We start from the raw sequence: 22,579 nt of genomic DNA, 5'->3' as shown, positions 1-22,579 counted from the left end.
TTAGGTGGGCCAGTCAGAGCAGAACGTCTTGGTCTAGAGATGGAGACCTACAACCTGGCCGGGAATCTTGGGCTTCTTGAGTTTCTCTTCTCCGCCCTTCCTCTGTTCCAGGCATCTCACCAACTGGGAGCTGCTGCTCGGGGCAGCCAAGCTCTCCCAGCCAGGCCCCGATGCCGAGGTCCGCTTCCCCAAGCGCATGGTGGTGCACGAGAAGTACCAGCCGAGCCACCAGATCAACGACATTGCCCTGATTGAATTGGAGGAGCCCATCCTCTGCAGTGACTACATCCAGCCGGCCTGCCTGCCGGACGGCTCCGTGAACCTGTCCAGCATGGCCCACTGCTACATCACCGGCTGGGGCTACACCCAAGAGAAATGTGAGCGGCGTGGCGGAGGAGAGCAGGCTCTGAAAGAGGGCGTGAGAGAAGAGTGGGTGGGGAGAGGATGAGGAGAAGAGGAGGGCAGGAGGGAGACGCGCAGACTTGGAAGCAAGCAGGCGAGAGCGTCAGGTTTTAGTCAAAGGAAAATGGGAACCGTCTTCAAAACTCCTGCAGGGAGACTGGGCAGGCCACTCGCCGAGAAGTGGCCCAAATCCTGTTGCTTAGCGGAGTAAATTGGACTAGAGTAGGCCCTCTGAACCAGTGGGGATTTGTTGAGTCAACATCTCCATAACTTTCATTGATTCAAACAGGACCGCTCTAACGGTGACTTCCTTTCACGCAGTAAGTTGCAGTTAGAGTAGGTCCATTTGAATCAACAGAACAGATGGGGGAGCTGCCTCACTAAATCCCCATTATTTCAACAGGCCTACTCGAGTGTGATTTACTCCGTTAAGCAGCAGGATTTGGGGCCGTGAGTCTGATGGTGACCTTAACCCCATCTGCCTGCTTACGGTGGCTGGGACTGGCAGACGCTGTGATCCGGTTGAGTATTTGGAGGTGGGTGGGGGGCTTGGGTAAGACCTCATGTAGGGTGCAGATCAAATCCCAGGTGGATTCACAGCACTTCCCAAACTGGAGTCCCTGACCAACCTCCGGTACTCTAGAGCAATGATCCCCATTTTGGGCCTCCAGATGTTCTTGGACGACAACTCCCAGAAGCCTTCACTACCACCTCTGCTGGCCAGGATTTCTGGGAATTGAAGTCCAAGAACATCTGGAGGCCCAAGGTTGGGGACCACTGCTCTAGAGGATGATGGAGGAAGAGATGAAAGAGGCACAACCGCTTTGGTGATGATGATCTTCTCCCGACAGCGAAGGCTCCGTCCGACATCCTGAAGGAGGCCAAGGTGGATCTCATCTCCACCCAGAAGTGCAACAGCAGCGACTGGTATTATGGGAGCATCGCTATCCACAACCTGTGTGCCGGTTTTGAAGAAGGTGGCATCGACACTTGCCAGGTAGGCGTGAGATGCCACTGACTCCAGACGCACCTTCTTTCCCTGAAGTTCAGATGCCTTCCCGGGTCCCCACCTGATGGCAGGGGATCTGGGAAAGCAATCCTCAGATCCCGGGTTAAGTGGTTCCCCTCCTGCATGTCAAAAAGTGTGAAGGTCTCCCAAGGAGAGCTCAGGGGTCGAGGTCTCTGACTGGGGAGCCAGAGGTTGGGAGTTCGATTCCCCCTCAGTGCTGCCTCGACAGGGACTGGACGGGACAATCCAGAGGCTCCCTTCCAGCTCTGCCATTCTCAGAGGGTGAAGACATCTAAGACGATGAGGATAAGGGGCCAGTAGTCTGAGCCAGGAGGGGTTGAAGTCTTTGTAATCAGATGCCACCAAGCCAGATAACAAGCCACCCAAACATCAGCCTCCACGAAGAAGGAGGAGAAAATTCTGTTTTCAGGGGGGTGGAGAAGCAGTGCCCAGCCGAGACGGGGGGAACCCAGCCCCACGGCTAAGAATGAGCGGCTTCCCTCCTTCACCAGGGGCCAGGCTTCTTCATGCGGTCAGCGTGTCCTTGGGTGCTGGTCTCCCTTTAGAGGCAAAAGAGGCTTGTTGATTCTAGCAGATGCTTTCTACACCTCGGCACCTTGCAAGCTGGCCTGCTTCCTTTTGGAGACGGGCCATCAGGAGGTAAACGTAGGCTCCCACAGCCATTGTGATGCCTCATGCTTTAATGGTCCACCTGGAGAGGTGAAGCTGATGTCTCATACACTCCAGCTGCTGTCCTGCAGCCAAAACTGGGCTCACGACCTGGGGTTCAATCTCAGGTATCCGGCTCAAGGTTGACTCAACCTTCTATCCTTCTAAGGTTGGTAAAAAGGAGTACCCAGCTCTCTGGACAGGCAGTGTGCAGCCTGCACAATTAACTTGTAAAGCGTCCAGGGAGTGTTTGAAGCCCTATGGGGTGGTATATAAGCAACACGTTTTTGCTTTGCACAACGGTGAGCCCTGTGTGTGGAGGAGTGGCTGTCAGTTGCTCCCAAGTCCTGCTCAGGCATCCTGAGACCCACCTCCAGCAGATTCCCCACCCTCTCAGGTGGGCTGCATTTCAGTGCCCCCTTTCTACCTGAAAGCCTTCCAAGGTCATGGCAACCTCTCGCCTCCTCTCCCCACATGCTTGGGGAGGTTCCTTTTCCCAGGCTGCCCCTTCCAAGATCCTCCAGCTGACCTGGCCTCTGTTTGGAGCACACGGCAGATTTGGGGAGGAGATGCCATCTGAAGCCATGCGGTTTTGGGCTCCCCCGAGTCGTCTCCCAAGCGGGCACAGCTGTTCGGGTGACGCCAGTCCAGCTGCTGGGCCCCTCCATTCAGCACGCTCAAGACTGGCAGGTTTCTGCTTGCTACAGTTCTCAAGCCATGCCTAGGATTTCCAGCCTGCACGTTGCCTGCATCTTCATGAGCCCCACCTGATCAGCAGCCCCTTCCTCCCCTTCCTCCCCTTCCTCCCCTTTCACATTCTCCCCACCCCCATTAAAAAAGGCCTCCCCCTGCCCCGTGGATTCCAAGTGTCCAGAAAGCTGATGTCTCCGTCCCTTTTCTGTTCTGCTGCAGGGAGACAGCGGCGGTCCCCTTGTGTGCCGAGAGGATCGGTCGGAGCGCTACTGGGTGGTGGGGGTCACCAGCTGGGGACTGGGCTGTGCCCGACCCCAGAAGCCTGGCGTCTACACATCCACGCTAAGCTTCTATAACTGGATCCAGGACCACATCAAGGGAGTTCAGAAGACCACCACCCCTCTGCCACAGCAGACGTCTCCGTCAAGTCCATCATCCACGACCCATCTGCCAGCCCAGTCTTCATCCCAAACGCAACCGCCACCCACGCCCGAAACGCAGACAACACCTACCCCATCGACACAGCTGGAACCGACGGCTGAAATGTCGACCGAAACGACCTCCAAAAGAACACCCAGGCCGGCGCCCATCCAACCCACTCCAGTGACCCATACCTCAAAGCCCCCCAACACCACGACGGCACAGCAGCCCTTGGAAACCCATCAAGTGGAAATCTCATTGGTAGTGCAGCCGCCCCCATCGCAGCCAGAACAGCTGACATCTCTACGCACGCCGACGGTGCCGATCCAGACGGAAACGCAAACCGAAACCACCACTTCGACACCGACGACGACGACCTCTCCTTACACAATCCGCTCCACAACCAAGCGGAAGCATAAGCAGGTCGTTATATCCGGTGGATACTACGGCAGTAACTGGCCAGGCCAGCGCTGGCCCAGACTCTGGCGGAGCAGACGGAGACGCTCCCGGCCTTAGCTCCAGCCACGCGTTCGCTTCATAAGCGTTCAGTTGGGCAAGCAAAGTATTCTGAAAGGACCCGATAGAAATACCTGGCATCTGTAGGATGATATAAAATAGCTGTACTTTGAATAAAATAAAACTTATTGACAGATCTGTGGAGACTTCTCTCTTAAAAATATGCCAGGAGGCTGCTGGGAAGTTTAAGGAAAGCGTCTATTAGTGCCGGCGGGAAAAATCAATACATATAAAAACAGAGGGTGTCAGCAGAGAAAATCTGAAGAAGCTGAAATGCATAGGATAGTTCTATAGGAAGACACACAGACAGATTACGTAAATTAGTAATTACAAAGTCTTTTTATGAAGTACTTTGAGGTACCTGCTCACACAATAGTTACCAAAGTGTAACATCTGGTTTGTCCAGAACGGTAGATTGTCATCTCCTCAGGAATATGTTTGTATTTATTGTTTTATGATACCTTCTTTGTTGGTGTAAGAATGGCTCCTACTGTATTAGCTTTCTGTTTTACAATTGATGCCCGTTTCCCATGATACATTGCGCTTTGCTATCCTGTCGGTATCCGGTGTGTGTGTGGCGTGGTGCACGTTGCTGTGTCGTTGTGTGTGTCCCCTGCCTCCCTAGATTTATATTTATTCTCCCAGCTGTAAACAACTGACTCTCGCTGGTGTAGTAAGTTAAAGGGTCTTGATACACAGTCAGAAAATTTATAATAGAAATTTCTATTGCTTTTACAACTCTTGTAAAATACGATTCGTGTAAACCAGAATCTGGCATGGTGCCACCACGATTATAAACATTACTATTTTGACTAACGGTAACTGAGCCAGCAGGTTACACAGAGTGTAAAATAAAGGCAGAATAAATTACTGAGTCTAGTAAAATAAGGTAGAGCAAGTTACTGGATCTGCAAATGCTACCTGTTAGTCACGTTAATGTTTTACATAATGCAAATTAATTCAGCGCCCTTTCCATTCAATCCTTTGTTTGAGTGACCACTTCTAAACACATGCAACAGTCAGGTGTGAAAGAGATTCTCTTGCAAGGCAATGTTATTGTCCTGTGACCCTTGCTTCCAGACTCAGCTGGAGAGCTGGCTGCTTGTTCTGCAGTGACTTTTAGTAAATGGCTGTTCAAAGCTCATTTTTAAAATACGGGGTACCTTTTCGGGGCTGCTTTTTTGCCTACTCCCCCCCTTAATTATTTTAGCACTCTGTTCAAAATTGTACATCTTGACAACCGGATGTCCTAGTGGTGCTCCATTCTCAACCAGTGGTGGTAGGGGAGGAAATAATCCCTTGCAACTAGGATGTGTAACAAACAGCACTTAGAGCTTTTCCTTTCCTGGAACAAGATCTTCAACAGCTGTTGGACGGAAATCAGGCCCATTCATTGACACTATTGGCGAATATTAGCTGCTCGTGAGTGGCACTAGCATTAACTGCAAACTTCTATTATACAGTGTAGTGACTAGCACAGCCTACTGAAATATTTCAGAAGATTTAGTTCAGAGGGGTGTATTTCCCATCACGTCACTGACCAGAATTCTAATGGTTTGCACCTCTTACCCCAGCTATGTGGATGAGGTGAACGGCGCAGCTAGGTGGCCTGCTTGGTCCTGCGCCCAAATGCACAATTTATGTCACTATTTATTTATTTAAAATATTATTACCCTGCCTTTCTCCTTGGAAAGGGCCCAAGACGGTTGACATCCTTGAAGGACCACATTTAAAGCTGAAAACAATGAGTATGCAACAGTGGTTAACAACGCTAGAAAACAGTATTTAAAGCTAAGAACAATGAGTATAAAGAGGCAGCTTACATCATTAAAAGATAATATTAAGGCTGAAAACAATTATTATTTATTTATTATTTATTTATTTGATTTATATCCCGCCCATCTGGTCTGGTCGAAGTGGAAATACTAAAAAGCAGCAAACAACCACTTGGAGAGATGGAAAGCACAAGTGGTATCAAAGACCCAGTCAGAGCAGTAAGGCATGACAATCCACCTAAAAGTCACACCCAGGTAGCCAGCCACGTGGCCGGTCCACCCAGGTGTGCCCTGGCACATTGTCAATGAGCCAAGGCAAGTTAGCAAAGCCTTGCTCAAACCCAGACACCAGTAGGACTCCCATCAATAGCTCTGTGACGTTTGCTGTTTTGAAGGGTGTTATGATTAGACTGGTGGTAAGCATCTTCTCGATGAGTTATTATAATCACCTCTCTTTAAATTTGATATTTTTCTTCTATTGCATATAAGAAAACTCTCCAAAGTCTTTGGCCAGACACAATAAAGTCAGTGTGTCGGCTGTTCCAGAAGGACAAACGGGCACATGGTTTGGTGCCGTTGTAGACATTGTAAAAGCATTTTGATTTTAATTACTTTGCTGTTGGTTGTAACACTTGGAGGAAAGCCATCAGCCAAATGATTCTCCTCATTCCAGAGTCATTTAGAATTGTTATATAACATGATAGGAGTTTGAAAAATAAAGAAATTACGGCCCATTTCGACTAGAGGTGCAATCATATGGAACTTATAGCCAAGCCCTGTTGGTTTTGTTGAGGTCAAGTTAGCATTTAAACCGTACGTTTCTCTCTCAGTATCTACAGCAGCTTAGAAATGAATAAAAAGCAGTACAAAAGAGTATTAAAAGAGTCAACAACTGACCAATTTCTTTATTTTAATATGCGCATTCATGGACAAATCCATCTCCTTTTACATATACAGTATTTATATTGGAACTTACTCTGGTGAATATTATAGTGTAGCATGCAATAAAAAATAGATATTTATATGTGTATATGGACAGCATCCAAATTTAATAAATAAACAAACAAACAAGTATATAAAAGGAAGTGGACTTCATGCAAGCGTACATTAAAATATAGCAGTTAGCTTTTAAGGTGCCAGAATTCTTTTGTCTTCTTTATTTTTTCTTTTTCTTTTGTTTTGCCTGATGCACGTAAAGTTTACAGAGAATCAAGCTATTGATAAAATGTTAGCAATTGTTCTGTTATGTTTTTTAAAATGATAATAATTAAAATACTCCAGACCTATTGGCTGAAAAACCATTGGTGCAACTTTATGCCATATAACCCAGATGATCTCATTAAGTGGCAAGGAACATCTTACATTTAATTTAATTTAATTTAAGCGTCTAACCCCTCCTTCCAGGTTCCAAGGCTGCCCAGGGATCCCTTTTGCTCTTCAGAAGACATTGGGAGCTTATATACTGGAATGTGCTCTGATGTACAGTGGGGTCTTGACTTAAGAACGGCTCGAGTTAAGAACATTTTGACTTACGAACCACTCTCATAGGAAAATATTGACTTGACTTACATACTTAGATCTGAGTTAAGAACTGGAAAAAAACCCACGTGGGAGGCAGGGAAAGTGCAAAATGTGAACTTTCAGTTAACTGTTGGCCAGTGAAAAGGGTGCCTGTCTGCTTCCTCACTCCTCCCAGCGTTTAGAGAGTGGACTGGGAGACAGTCTTCGGACTGCCTGGACTGTATTTTCCCTGCCTTCCCTGAACCTTTCTTGACCTAAGAAAAAAAGAAACAAAATATCCTCCTCTAGTGGTTGAAGGAGGAATAGCAGCTTCCCATTAATTTCTATGGACGGAAAAGAGCAGATACGGATCAAATGGTTTTCAATGCATTCCTATGGGAAATGCAGATTTGACCTGAGAACTTTTTGACTTGAGAACCGCCTTCCAATACGGATTAAGTTTTCAAGTCAAGACCCCACTGTAGTTTTTACTTAGGCATCCTTCAGTCTTGAGTTACTATGGTATTGTGCTCCGTAAGGAGGACTTGCCTGATGTAGAGTGAACTATACATTATTATTCAAAAACACCAGGCACGGTCAATCAAGATTATAAAAACATTGACTGGTATTGTATAACAGATACAAGTTTTAACCAAAAATCCAAGTATCTGTTAAATAGCGGCACAGTATACGTATATGCTGTTCCTAATACTGCCCTTTTTCTGTAGCTCTGATGGTGGTGTGATTTCTGAGATCTGCAGCTGCTTATAGCATTGCGTGAAATTTCTTGATATGGTTCCCAAAGCCCCCATGATGACGGGGACCACGGAAGTGTGTCCCTTCCAGAGGCGAGATGTTTCGATGGCCGGGTCTCTGTACTTTTGTTAGTTTTTCCAATTCTTTATTTTCGACTCTGGCATCCCCTGGAATTGCCGTGTCAATCATCTATTACTACTGTGTTCTGGTGTGTTATGTTCAAGGTGTCGGTCCGTTTCGATCCGGAAATCCCACAAGATCTTGACTTCCTCCTTTTCTGACACCTTCTCTACCTGACATTCCTGCAGGTTTTTGGGAGGCCAGCAAGTTCTATTTTTGCATAATGACCAGTGCACTAATTTTGCCACTCTATGAGGTCTAATTTTGTAATTAGCTTGTGCCATATTTGGACATTTGCAGATGGGGTGTGACATGGTTTCATGTTTTTCCTGGCAGAGTCAACCTTTGCTTTTAGCACCAATTCCTTGGATCTTAGCTTTCTTCTTCTTTTTCTTCTATCATCATCATCATCATCATCATCATCATCATCATCATCATCATCATCATCATCATCATCATCATCATTATTATTATTATTATTATTATTATTATTATTATTATTATTATTATTATTATTATTATTATTATTATTATTATTATTATTATTATTATTTACCACCCAAGAGAGCCCACCAGAGCATGGAGGGCAGTTCTGGAGTGCTGATGTCATACACACTGCCTGTAAGCTGATTGGCCGGCTCTTGGAAGCATCTGGTTTGTGATGTCACTACGATGGGCATGATCCGTGGACCCTGTCCCTAGTGTCGAGACATGTAGGATGAAGAGGTTGCTTTTTTCTTTTCTGGTGCTTTCCGTTCTCTGCGCCACGCAGGCCGAAGATGACAGGTGCAAGTAAGTGGCCCGGGTAGCCCGAAAGCTGGCCAGGACCCCTCCCTGGGCATGATATCCAGAGTTCTGGGCTAGCCCGGTCCCTTTTTGCCCTCCCCACGCCTTGCCTTCTGCTCCCGGATCTGATTGTGCCTTGCCAGCCCTCTGGGCTTCCTCCCTCCCACCCAGTCCCTGCTCCTCAACAGATGGAGCCCCGTCGCCGGGGTGGGCTGTTTCGGGTGTGATGGTCCTAACGATTCCGATCAGCTGATTCCATGGGTCTCTTTTCGCTGGGACAAATAAGAGGATCTCGCCCATAAAGCCAATCACACCGTTCATTTTATGTGCAGACCCCAGTTGCTGAGTGATACCTGGCAGACCTGCATGCACATTACTTTAGACACGGATGCAAAAACGAGTTGGAATTTGAAGGCTGAACTGTGGCAGAGTTTGCTGCAATTTTGAGATAGCCACTGTTTCAGGGTCAAAGTGGCTAACTGGACGAGCCAACCCAGGTCCTCTGCCTTCGAGGCTGCTGACCAGCATGCTCAGGAACTGGGGCATCAGGTCCCCGAAAGGCTTGCTGAGTTCCTCGGGGCTTTCCTGCTCCGGAGGCTCCAGGCGTTTGGAGTGGCAGCTCCCTGGGTTTCACGCAACTTATGCCGTGGCTGGAGCTGTGAGAAAAGAAGACGGGGCGGGGAGGGGGGGGGAGATAATACGATAGCCTTTTTCAAAGACTTGAAAGGCTGTCCTCCCGAGAAAGGGTAGGATCCGTTCTCCATCATCCCAGAGTGCAGGACATGCAAGAAGGGGCTCAATTGACAGGAAGCCAGATTTGGGCTGAATATGAGGAAAAACTGTTGGAGCAAGAACGGAACTCGTGACTTCTGGGGGACATGGTGAGTGTTCCAATGCCGGAAGCCTTCGGGAGAAATTTAGGCAACCACCTGCCGGATCTGCTTCGGTTTGAATTCCTGCCTTGAGCGGGGGGGGGGGGGGGGGAGTTGGACTCGAAGGCCTTAAGAGGCCCCTTCCAGCGTCACTATTCTATGATTCTGTGAAAGATCTAAGCAGACAAGGCTGCCCTGTATGGTTGCCATAGCAGGCAAGAGGCGGTTTCACTTGAGTCCTGTCCTGACTTAGAATCATGGAATCGTTGATTCATGGTGTGGGAAGGGGCCTCGAAGGCCATCCAGTCCAGCCCCCTGCTCAAAGCAGGATCTAAATTGAAGCAAATCTGACTGATGGTTGTTAAACTTTCTCTTGAATGCCTCTAGCATTGGAGCGACTTACATGCTTGCAGGACGGAAGGTGTGGGAACAAGTGCTTGTTCTTCATCCATTTATTCTGGATGTGTGCACTCCCTCTTCCGCAACAGTCACAGAGTTGCTTACTAACACTCAAACTACGGAGTAAAACTGCAAAGTCGATTTTTCTTTATACTGTACATTAATCGGGCAATAAGGTCAAAAGTCAGAATAAAGCAGCTACCTCTTGAGCCTGCAAAGCAGAGAAATGTTTTAATAGAGACCGCAGAGAACAGGACAGATGCAGTCCAGCCCGTAAAATATTTTGTGATTAAGGCAACCCGGACGCTGCAGGCAACCTGTCCTCAGGAAAGAAGTTCTGTTAGTATTTTAGAGACATGATTACAACAGACGTTCCTGTCTGAGAAATCAGAAATGAGCCAATCCTAAAACACAACCAGCTAACTCGCAGTTTAACGGTAACATTAAGCCCGGCAACCCAATCTGGAGCGGTTCCTCTCTGTGATGCTGGAAACAACAGAGACGTCTCTCTTGCACCGTCACCAGCACACGCTTTGGTGGCGGCCCACAACCAAGGTCTCTGGTGAAGACTTTCTCAGAGGTGTCCTCTTTCCCCAGTGGGATCTGCGGGAGACGCCCGCTGGCCTCCAGCCACGGTGGGTCCGTGCGCATCATCGGTGGCACTGATGCTCTGCCAGGAACGTGGCCCTGGCTGGTCAGCATCCAGGTCCCAAGCCGCAAAGGGTTTATCCATATCTGTGGCGGTTCCCTCATCAGCTCTCGCTGGGTCATCACGGCAGCCCACTGCTTCTTAGATAAAAGGTGAGTGGAAGCGGGCGGTGTGTGTGTGTTCCCACATCTTTGAGAAAGGGGGAAGGGGGAACAAGGCAGGATAGGGCCATAGGTTTGTTTGGATCGTGCCAGGCAGAGTTCAAAAAAGTCAATGATTCTAGTGAGAGAATCAGAATCTTCCCAATTTGAAGAGACCCTTATCCAGCAGGCCGAGGCCAAGAGGCAGTCCCGAAACCAGCAAAACCAGGGAGCTGGACAGGGGACAGATTGTATATGTCTTCAGTGAGGAAGAAGGGATTGTCACTCTCGAACTGGCCTCCTCAGCCACACTAGACACTGTTCCAAGTCCTCCATTCTGAGCACGTTACCCTAGTCTCTTGAGACTGAAGGATGCCTACAGAACACTTCTTAACAAGCATCATTATTCTGTAGGAAAGGATAGGTAAATATTTGAACTATAAAAAGAAAGTTGCTTCTGATCAAGGATTGACTGCTGTCCTGCAGTGAGTCCTGGTCCCTTATTGCATGGCAGGAGAGGAAGCTGAACATGTTCCATATGCGTTGCCTCTGATGCATTTTTGGGATCACCTGGCACGACAAAGTTCCCAATAGAGTAGTCCTAAGTAGTATAATACTGTGTATTCGCAAAGGCTTTCACAGCCGGGATCTAATGGTTGTTGTGGGTTTCTCGGGCTCTTTGGCCGTGTTCTGAAGGTTGTTCTTCCTAACGTTTCGCCAGTCTCTGTGGCCATGGGCATCTTCAGAGGACAGCAAATTGTGCTCTGGTTGCTGTCCTCTGAAGCATCTGAAGCTCTGCTGTCCTCAGAGCACAGGTTGCTGTTCTCTGAAGAGACGGCCACAGAGACTGGTGAAACATCAGGAAGAACAACCTTCAGAACACGGCCAAAGAGCCCGAAAAACCCAGAACAACCATTAGATCCCAGCCGTGAAAGCCTTCGCGAATATATAAATATGTTTGTTGGTGCACCAGGCTCATGGACCTACAGACCCAAGAATCGGAAAAGCTGGTTGACGGTGGGCGAAGCAGAAATGAAAGCTGCTACGCAACTCTGCTGTTTAGTTTTGCTGATGGAGCAAGAGGGCCTTAAGTTTCCTCTCAACATTTGCTCCTTCCTCCTCAAAAAGGTTTCTGCGGCACTGGAAGCTGGTGATTGGGGCTGCCCAGCTCTCTCAGCCTGGGCCCGACATGCAGACGCGCAGCATCAAGACCCTGGTGGAGCACCCCCAGTACCAGAGCCGGACGCAGCTGAACGATGTGGCCCTGATGGAGCTGAGCGAGCCCATCAACTGCACCGACTACATCCAGCTGGCCTGCTTGCCCGAGGGCGACGTGGACGTTTCGTCGTTGACGCACTGCTACATCAGCGGCTGGGGAGTGACGAATGTGGCAAGTGAGAGCCCCGGGGGCTTATGCAAAAAGAAAAAAGGGGGAAATCTATAAGGGAGCTGCCTCATCCTTCCAGCAGTGCGGAAATTTCTCTTTTGGGCATGGGGATACAAGATGGGGGCAGCTTCAAACCCTGAGCTGCCGAGGTGTTTCCTGGGACCCAGGACCCAAAGGGCTCGGGGCTGTCCCCAGGCATCCCTCCCTGAAAGAGAAAATACACGGAAAGCTAGCATAATGAACATAGCATCCATGCAGTATTCAGCGATGATAATATTTCTGAATAACTTCAAATTCCAGATTGCTAGAGATTCAGGCAAAGCGGCCTCCAAGGAGCATACAAGTTGTTGCTTGTTATCTTGGAAAGTACAGGATTCTTTAAAATAAATTAAAAGCAGAGAAAAGCACAAGTTTGCAATGTCAAGTAACCCCCTTTTATTACCATCGGTAATAGTGCTTAAAATAGTGCTTAAAATAGGTGGTCTACTGGAACCATTTCCAGGACATGATGACGAGTGATTTGCCAACCCAATTGACATTCTACAGAGAATAATGAATTGGTGGATCCTCTTTTTTTTTTTTTTTTTTTTTTTTGCCCTGAGATGGTCTCAGGTGTTTGCTTATGAACTAATATTTGGCGTGGGGTGGGGGCTCAGTCATGGGGCTCTGGGGAAATTTGCCTTTTTTGGCCCACTCTGTCTGGAAGAGAGTCGATGGGGGCTTTTAAAACCATACATCCCAGTTGGTAAGCAGCCCACCCAGGAGCAGATGCAAAGGAAGTCAAAGGGAGGCCACAGTGAAGTCGGGTTGGTTCACTTCTTTTCACTTCACTGGAGTGAACCAAATTGTGCCTGGCGCATTCCTACCTGCACCTTTTCTGAGGCTTCTCCTTCTTTTCTTTTCTTTTTTCTTTTCTTTTCTTTTCTTTTCTTTTCTTTTCTTTCTTTCTTTCTTTCTTTCTTTCTTTCTTTCTTTCTTTCTTTCTTTCTTTCTTTCTTTCTTTCTTTGGTGTGGAAAGGATTGGTCTTTTTTGGTTGGTTTCCACTGGGAATGGACCAATAGCAAGTCTTTCCTCTAATTTGCTAATATTGTGAAGTGGCTTAAGAAGAAAGAGACGCTTCACCATATGGGCAAATTGAACACTTCCTCAGCTCTGTGGAGGGAGCATGGAAACACTTTTTAAAAAAAGGATGTGTAAGGGAAGAAAATATTTCGCCATCGCTTGAAAGACCTAGAAGACTAATGGAGGGCTCAGGTGTATATTGACAGCGGGCAAAGTGACAGCAGGCTGGGTCGACCTGCGACTCGTTTGCTTTCCATTCGTCTTCTAGGCCTTCAGTGCGTTGCTGTGAATATCCTCCGCCCTTCCACACACTTAAACACATTTTCTTTTCACTTCCTCATCCCCTCCATGGAGCTGTGGAAGAGAGATTAATTTGCCAGTATTGTCAAGTGCCTCTCTTCTTAAACCACTTCATGTTACTAGCAAATTGACAGCCCTTCTACCCCTAAACTCTGAGTAAATTAAAGTAAATTGAGCAAGATTCCCACCCTGACACGAAAACTGTGTTCCAAAGCAATGTTTCTCTGGCCACTGGTAGAACCAACACATTTGGATCAGGGCAGAGGTTTTGCCCTCATTTCTGCCTATTTAAAAAAAAACCCAAACATATTTATTTTGAACGTGAAGGAGTCACACCATGGCAACCCTCCGGCTACTGTCATTGTGTGCTGTCAGGTCGGATCTGACTTAAGGTGACCCTCGTAGAATTGTCAAGCTGAGTGGGATATTTAAGGCGTGGTCGTACCAGCTCTGCCTCCCCGGGGATTTTCCATGGGGCCACGGAATGAATTTCAGCATTTAAGGGCAATATGACCGTATCAAGAGGACTCTTCTTGAGGGAGACTTTTCCTTTGGGGGTGGAGGGGGGGCTTGTGTTTTCCCCAGGCATTGCTTGACTTCACATCCTCGAAATGGCCACAGATAAGAGGAGGTGGGGAGCCAAGCATCTCCTTGACCTCTTAAAGATCAACAAGTCTTACTCTACGTGCGCTTTCCTGGATCACAGGCTCCCTTTCTCAGGTGATTCGAGGGAACCGGGGCTTCTGCCCAGGTGCTGAAAGTTCAGGCCCCAAAAGTTCAGGCCCCCAGTCTTTCAACGGGCAAAGCAGGACCAGAGAATCCACCAGCATTCACCAGGGCTGAGGAAGGTCCGGAGTGAGATGAATGAATAGCTGATATTTATCCTAAGAGGGGGCAGCAAAGGCCACTGTGGAGCTTTTGATTTTTCAAGCAAGAGTAGTTACTCTGGGGCTGGATAGCTCAGCGGGTTGGGTATCTGGCAGCAGAGCCAGACATTGGGCATCTGATTTTTCATTGTGCCTCCAGGAGGAAGTGCACAGTCCCAGAAGAAGCCCCCAGAAGAAGGGGATGACAAACAACCTTCTGAGGATTCTCTACCTTGAAAACCCTCCAAAGGGTCACCATAAGTCAGAATTGACTTGATGGCACATGGTTATTACAGTATATTAGACACAGTGAGTGAGGTCTCTGGTTGCAGAGCCAAAGGTTGGGAGTTCAATCCCCCACTGTACCTCCTGAAGGAACAGCCAGCCTGGGTGGCCTCGGGCAAGCCGCGCAGTCCCAGGGAACCCCCGGAAGAAGGAAATAGGGAACCACTTCTGACTATTCTTTACCTGGAAAGCATGAAAAGCATTGCCCTAAGTAGTCTGAATTGATCTGATGGCATGCAATTACAGTATTATTACTCATTACTCTGGAAGTGTGTTACTAAGCGTAGAAGGTGGAAACAGGAAATTTGGTCAGAGGTAGGGCAAGAGGGCAAGAAGAAGGAAAACGTGAACAACGGAGTCTTCGTTACAGAAGCTCCTAGAACTGGCTTTGAGGCATATGTGGATTTGCGGGTTGGCATGATGGAGGACCAGCCCCTGCGGGCCTGCCCCCCTTAACAACTTGAAAGTGCCCTGCTATTTATGTACCACTAAATGTCAGTGCCTTAAGAAAAATACAAGGTGCTGAAGCCTGCCCTCTTCCCTCCCTCCCTCTGTTTACCAACTGACCTCTTTATCTCTCTGTGTCAGAATCTCCAAACATTACATTTCCGACTGATGCGCCCAAATTCCTGAGCCAGTTGGATCCTCGCTGGCGCACGGGGAGTCAGAGGCCATTTCCAAAGGGCTTCTCTCCAATCTCTCTTGCCTTCCAACGGCTCAGGTCTCCGGCTGCCCACTGTGATGTTGTGTTTTGGTTTTTTTTGCTCTGAACCCTGGGCCTCCTGAAAGGCGTCCTTCTGTTTCCAGAGGCAAGCCAGACGGCCGACATCCTGCAGGAGGCCAGAGTGAACCTCATCCCTCTCGAGAAGTGCAACAGCAGCAACTGGTACAACAACCGGATCCACTACAACAACCTTTGCGCCGGGTACGAGCAAGGAGGCATTGACAGCTGCCAGGTACAGCCCTGGGGGGCCTATATGGGGGCCTGAGCTAGGAGGGAAGGCCAGGGCAGAGGAGAAAGGCCAGCCTTTGAGGGGTATGATGAGGCAAATTCGGCAGGCTGTCTCCAGAGATGGAAACCAGCTTTGTTTCTGTGGGCATCTTAGCCAAGACAGGCGTCTCAGCAGAAGATCTTGGTTGGAATCTTTTTTCCACCCTTGGCCCAAAGGTGTCCGTTTCATGACCATCGCCCACCTCTGCGTTCCCCATCCTTGAAAATCTGCCAGCCTCTTCCTTCCAGCTTTTCCCCAAGAGACGGAATCGGCCTCATCATTCAGCTCAATGGCAGGGATTGGGATGACGACAGCAGTAGCCGGGGGGGGGGGGGGGCTACTTCTCAGAGTTTTTTGGACTGGGCCTCCAGGATTTGGGGGGTTGTGCTATAAAAAAAGGAGTAACTCTCCCAAGACCTGGCCATTCGCCCACGCTCACCTATTTCCTGACCCCCGGGCCGTAGCCCCCCTGTCACAGAGCTGGCCCAACACCTTTCCCTCTACAAGTACCCCTTTCTTCTGGTCATCATCCTCATGGCCTCTTGGGATCATCTATGGGAGGAAAGGGTTCTCCCAAGGCTGAGCAAACACCAGAGGTCCACATGCCTATTTCCCACCCATGGGAACCACCAGAGGCCTCATGGACTCCCCTCCATTGGGGGGGGGGGAATCCTTAGAAAAACAAAAAAGGAAATGATCAGGCGTCCACATGTGATTTTGACCCCCAAAAATGGGTTAATGTATTCGCGAAGGCTTTCACGGCCAGGATCTAATGGTTGTTGTGGGTTTTTCGGGCTCTTTGGCCGTCTTCTGAAGGTTGTTCTTCCTAACGTTTCGCCAGTCTCTGTGGCCATGGGCATCTTCGGAGGGCAGGATTCAGAACTCTGTCTGGGTTCTGGTGTAATGTGTGGGATAGTTGAGCCACCAACTACTAAACCAAACTCAACTATCCCACACACTGCACCAGAGCACAGACAGAGTTCTGACTCCTGTCCTCTGAAGACGCCCATGGCCACAGAGACGGGTGAAACGTTAGGAAGAAAATGGTTGTTGTGGGTTTTTCGGGCTCTCTGGCCATGTTCTGAAGGTTGTTCTTCCTGACGTTTCGCCCGTCTCTGTGGCCATGGGCCTCTTCAGAGGGCAGCAACCTGTGCTCTGGGAAGAAAAACCTCCAGAACACGGCCGGGCAGCCCAAAGAACCCACAACAACCAACGAAATGGCTTAACTTCTAAAAGAGGGCGGAAGTTGCTCCTTATTTGCCAGGAGGGTTCAAAGTAGTAGCATTTCCCCCCCACACACCTTTGTCACCCATTTATTTTGGCTGGACTGGGGAGGTCCCGGCAGGTCATGAAAAGAGGGGTGGGAGTACATAATTCCCACCCCGCCTCGGTCTTCCCTTTGAGCTGGTTTGCCATCCTGTGCAAAACCTGGAGCCCTGATCGTGTGGGGGCAGCTCTACGTAGCCCTGACGCCTTGTCCTCCTCTCGCTCCCTCTTCCTTCCCGCCGCAGGGCGACAGCGGTGGCCCCCTGATGTGTCGAGAGTCGAGGTCCGAGCGCTTCTGGGTCGTCGGAGTCACCAGCTGGGGGACGGGCTGCGCCAGGGCGTACAAGCCGGGCGTCTACACCGCCACGCAGCACTTCCTGGACTGGATCAAAGGGGTCACCAAGGAGAACCTGTTCAGGCCCGGTCCCCTGGGAACGACCAAAGCGAGCCCGTCGCCCAAGCCCTCCCTGACACGGCCAACGGGTTGGCCATGGCACCAGACGGGCCCCCAGTATACAAACCGTCCATTTGGGAACTGGGCCAGTTCTCGACCCTGGCCGCCCCCGCGGCCGAAGCCCAGGCCTCCCGCGTGGCAGCAACCGGCGTCTCTCAACCAAGTCCAGCAGTACGAGAACTGGGCCCACGCCCAGACCAAAGCCTCCACCGTGCCGGTGATGACCAACCCCCCAGTTTGGCCGGTACCGACCCAGCCCCGCCCGCCGCGGCCGCTGCCCACACGACCGGTGTGGGGGACCCAGAACATCAACAGCTGGAACCCAGGGTGGGTGCCGGCCCCCAGGCCTCCTCTCCAAACGAGGCCCCCGCCCCCTCCAACGTGGGCATCGTACCAGACCTGGGGCCAGTGGGGCCTGACGCGGCCGACCCTCAGGACCAGCCCCCCACCTTCCCTCTATGGTGGGCAGCAGCCGTTCCAGAACTGGAACATGGGATTGACGAGGCCTCCCCTCAGAACCACCACCCCGCGTCTACCCACGGGAGAGACCCACTGGCTGCCACACACCCACTGGCAGCCACCGACCCAGTGGCCGCAGCTGACTCAGCAGTGGCCGGGGCAGACTCAGTGGTTGGGACAAACCCAGTGGCCGGTACAGACGTGGCCCTGGTCTCGGCCTGCGGGCAGAGGGGGTTACCAGCAGTGGGGCCCGAGGGGGCCCAGGGCCCACAAATAAGCCCCCTTGCGGCACCTCCGCCTGGGCCTTTGGCCCACTGGGTGCCCGGCGTTTGCAGGACAAACGCGGGCGTGCCAGCTTCAGCCATGGGCGTGCCCCCTCTTTCCCTCTCACCAGGCCCCATAACCCCCCCCCCCAAGCAGGATCACCCAGAGATCTGGATTCCCAGAGAAGCGTGGGATCTTTTACGTTGTCTTTAAAGGAGAGAGAGAGAAAGATATTTTGAGCTGCTTTGACAAGCCAGGAAAAATGCTGGGAGGGCTCCAGGAGAAAGCCAGCCAGCCTTGTTGGGTGCAGAGGGGAAGGACTGAACGGCCACTCCATCGGCCACTTGCGACTCACACTGGGAGGCAAAAACCCACCCAGGGATCCTGCCTGTGACCAATACATTTTTTAAAAGACGACGAGGAGGAGGAGGAAGAAAAGTGGGCAGGTGTTGTCTTTCCATCGCTCCCAGCAGCTGCTGCCTTTTGACGGGATCTTTTGGTTCTGCTCGTCCAGAATAAACTGGGGCTCTCTCAGCTCATGTGTCCTGGTGGCTCTGTTTCGTAATGTGGGGCTAGCCGTGGCGTCTGTTCTCTTTTGTTCCCTAGAAGGTCTGTGTCCTGCCTTTCCATATGGAAAGCTGAATGGCCAATGTGGCTCACGACAGCAATCTTAAAACAATCGAGCCAAATCAGAAGGGTGGGGTGGGGTGGGGGCCAGGACAAGGGTAAAAAAAGAAGAGCCCACGAACCGAACACAAGATGTGCAGAGAGGGGCCGAGGCTCTAAAATCAAGTAGCCAGACAGACAAAAGAAAAAACAACTTTGGTTTAGGCTAAGAGGATTGTCCTCCATTGTTGGCATCCTTCAGTCTCAAGAGACTACGGTAACATGCTGTGAATAGAGGACCTGGAACAGCGTCTAGTGTGGCTGAGGAGGCCAATTCGAGAGTGACCATACCTTCCACACTGAAGACAAGTACAATCTGTACCCTATCCAGCTCCCTGATTTGGCTGGTTTCAAGACTGCCTCTTGGCCTCGGCCTGCTGGACAAGGGTCTCTTCAAATTGGGAGAGGCCATGATGCACCGCCTACGTCCAAGCTGAACGCTCAGAGCTCAAGGTTTCCCATCTGTTGAGGTCCATTCCTAAGGCCTTCAGATCCCGCCTGCAGATCTTGCATCGCAGCTGTGGTCTCCCTCTGGGGCGATATTGACTCACGAAGCACAAAGCTGCCCCCACGAATGGACAAAGCATGAATTTATTCATCAATTCGGGGGGGGGGAGGGGTCCTTAAAAAAACCTGCAGCTGCCATCTTTGCAGCATGGATTCCCTTAATGCAGGTTAAGGAAATCCAGGCTGCCCTTTGCAAAGATGGCAGCTGCAGCTTCCTTACCATAAATGAAGCTGCAGCTGCCATCTTTGCAAAGGGCAGCCAGTCTCCCTTTTTACACGCTTTGGCTGCGGAGGCCAGATGGAGACCTTGGCAGTGGCAGTGATTACAGGGGTGGGTGGGTTGGTGTGTGTGGGACAAATAAAAATGGGGAAGTATTCATCCCTTCGTATTCATTGAGGTCTCTGGAACCCACGAATATGAAGGGACAAATATTTAACGAATCAGGAATTTCTGACGAATATCGTGATCCTTTACTGTATTTAAATTTATCCCCGTGTCTACTGAGGAATCATCATCACTATGGCCCAAGGATGCCCTCATAGATGCCACAGGGGGAAACGGGGTATCCGCGCCAATACCCCATCCGAACTGCCACATCATGTCCGATTATGCCTTCAGCTGATCACAGGCTCTAAATGAGAAATTTTGGATGGGGCTAGATTAGTACTGAAGGCAGCCAGCATTACTAAAGGAAAAGTAGGTGAGGATATTTTGTTGAATAGACTTCACAGCCTCCACCAGTAGAAGAGCTACAAAGTGACAAGCCATGATGGGGAGGTATCATCTCCAGGCTTCATAGGAAGGGACCTCCAAGGGCCGGATGCAGGGGAGGGGGATCAGGAGACAGGGATCTTGTGGTCTCTCGGATGCTCCCAGGGCCATCTGGTGGGGGCCACTGGGAGATACAGGTAGCTGAGCTAGAGGGGCCCTTGGCCTGATCCAGCACAGGGCCTCTTCTGGTGTTCTTATGAGTCTTACACACCAAGACGTGATCTATGTCCAGTCCAGTCCACCCCTATTCCGGGATGGGAGGCCTCAGAGAAGTTCATACCATTCCCCCTCATCTTCACATGGCTACAGGCCTGAAGGCCTTTTGTTTAAACACTCAGCTATAGGTAGACGCTGATGTTGGGAAAGTGTGAAGGCAAGAGGAGAAGGGGACGACAGAGGATGAGATGGATGGACAGTGCCATCGAAGCAACCAACATGAATTTGACACAACCCCGGGAGGCAGTGGAAGACAGGAGGGCCTGGCGTGCTCTGGTCCATGGGGTCACGAAGAGCCGGACACGACTAAACAATAACAACAACATAGGTAGACAATGTGTACCTTCTAGACAGTTTGGGCTACAATCCCCATCAGCCGCAACCAGTATAGCCATGTTCTAAGGATCACGGGGAATGTAGTCCAAAAGCATCAGAAGGACTCCATATTGCTCATCCTTCTCTGAGGCCGACTCTTTTTGGAATTCAGTCAATTTTCACTTTTATACCAAGCAAAACTTTTGTGCAAGCCCAAACAGTTCACAAAGTGGAAGGCAGCTGGCCGTCCACATCCATCATTTGTGATTAAGATTTGAAGTGCAGAAAGAAAGAAAGAAAGAAAGAAATGGCATTGGGCGTACAGGATAGAGAAGCACATCGCAGAAAATACAGGGGCATGTGGGCAAGCACTCTTGCATTTAAAGAAAATAATTTGCAAAAATGTGTAATTTCAAAAAAATATTTACAGAATGTGTATCAGAGAGATGCACGAAAAGATGGATGAATTTTCCAGAAGGTTTAAGAAAAATTCACAAATGGTTGCAGAAATGGGACTGGACCTAGCACTCTGAAGTCGTAGAACTGGAAGAAATGACAAAGGCTGAGAAAGTCCAGAGTCCTGCTGAACCAGGAGATGGCCAGCTAAAGCATCCTTAAAAGTGTATTCTCGAAGGCTTTCATGGCCGGGATCCGATGGTGGTTGTAGGTTTTTCGAGCTGTTTGGCAGTGTTCTAACATTTCTCCTGTCTCTGTGGCTGGCCTCTTCAGAGGACAGGATTCAGAACTCTGTCTGTGTTCCCTTGAAAGATTTCCTTCCAGACCCACCTCTTTCTCCACCACCTCCAGAGGCCAAGAGTCTGCTCTGCTGCTGAACTGCTCTCGCACTTAGCAAATTTCTTTCTTATGTTTAGGAGAAACGGCCTCTCCTGGAATTTGAATGGACAAGGCAAACCTGCATCATCATGCACATGGCAGCCTTTCCAATATTTAAAAAGGGCTCTCACATCAACCTTTAGTCTTGTCCCATCCAGACCTACCCAGAACCCTCAGAGGGTTTGGTTTCCAGATCTTTCGCCATCCTGTAGACACATTCTAGCTTCCAAATGCCCTTCTTAAACTGGGGTGCCCAGAGCTGGACCTGATGGCAAATATCAGCAAACCTGAAAGATTGGCCAACCCTTAAGAATCCCCAACATCCTCAAGGGGAATATCAGGAAAGAGGAACCGGTCTCTCCTCTCCGGCTGCTTCTAAGCCCTCTGTCGTCTCTGCCATGGCCGAACCATCATTCAGGGGGATCTGGATTGCCAGTGGAAACCATCAAGGCTTCAGGGCAAGGGGTTCCAGAAAAGGCACAAATCCTGCTTTGTGCCCTAGGATTTTTTTTGACAGAATTCCATGATACCACAGGGCGTGGCATGTCTGTGGCTGATCTCAGGAGTCCTGCTGCAGACGGACTGAAGCGGAAAGCGTTCCTTGGGGAGCAAAAGCCCCCTCAACAGGCCAGAATACAGATGACTTTCCCCAGGAGAAAGAGGAGAGGCGACAGCAACGGCAGAAGCAGGAGGAGAGGTGTGGTTGTGGTTGTATTGAGACAGCGGTACTGTGTGGGCAACGATGGGGGCGGAAAAACCAAAGTCCTTGTTGGTCATACCTTGACCACATCCAAGCTCAAATGAAGGTTTCTGTACAAGCTCTTTGTACCCTGTACACCAGACAAAGCACAATATGAGGCTCCCAAACCCTACACTGCACATAGACACACACACACACACACGTCATCAGGTCAGAGTGTCTGATGCCTGAACCGTTCCCAAAGAGTCCTTACAGAACTTTATAAAGCTCTAGGGATTAAAATCAGAAACCTGTGTTGATCGCAGCTGGCATTTATCTCATTTAAGGTTCATTCCAGAATGAAATCAGGCCATAAATCAGACAATCATCCAAATTCATCTGGGTATCAAGGTACTGTATATGTTTTCCATTGTTGCAATAATTCCAGGCAACACTTGCTTGTCTATTCTACAAGCTTTATTCAGGCACGTTGTTTCTATGTTCCGTATGCACAAAAATACATCAAAGTTGATGAAAAGATCCAAAAG

The 22,579-nt window shown here is 49.6% G+C and overlaps 2 protein-coding genes across 2 annotated transcripts; both read left to right on the top strand.

The window, feature by feature from the left end:
• LOC110084408 (uncharacterized) lies at positions 1 to 6,710 on the top strand. The gene is made up of 3 exons (XM_078376817.1): positions 1 to 418; positions 1,214 to 1,399; positions 2,993 to 6,710. Exons 1-3 carry the CDS (start codon positions 197 to 199, stop codon positions 3,707 to 3,709), a joined length of 1,125 nt encoding a protein of 374 aa, XP_078232943.1. The 5' UTR covers positions 1 to 196; the 3' UTR covers positions 3,710 to 6,710.
• Positions 6,711 to 10,410: 3,700 nt separating this feature from the next.
• LOC110084406 (acrosin) lies at positions 10,411 to 18,055 on the top strand (the record flags this gene model as incomplete). Its single annotated transcript, XM_078376816.1, has 4 exons — positions 10,411 to 10,718; positions 11,835 to 12,100; positions 15,397 to 15,563; positions 17,111 to 18,055. Coding segments are annotated over 4 exons (1,686 nt in total), but the record flags the coding sequence as incomplete, so codon positions are not given.
• Positions 18,056 to 22,579: the final 4,524 nt, after the last annotated feature.

This window comes from Pogona vitticeps, chromosome 5 (genome assembly GCF_051106095.1).
Source record: "Pogona vitticeps strain Pit_001003342236 chromosome 5, PviZW2.1, whole genome shotgun sequence".
Taxonomy (NCBI): Eukaryota; Metazoa; Chordata; class Lepidosauria; order Squamata; family Agamidae; genus Pogona; species Pogona vitticeps.
This window is presented reverse-complemented; position numbering and strand designations above follow the sequence as displayed.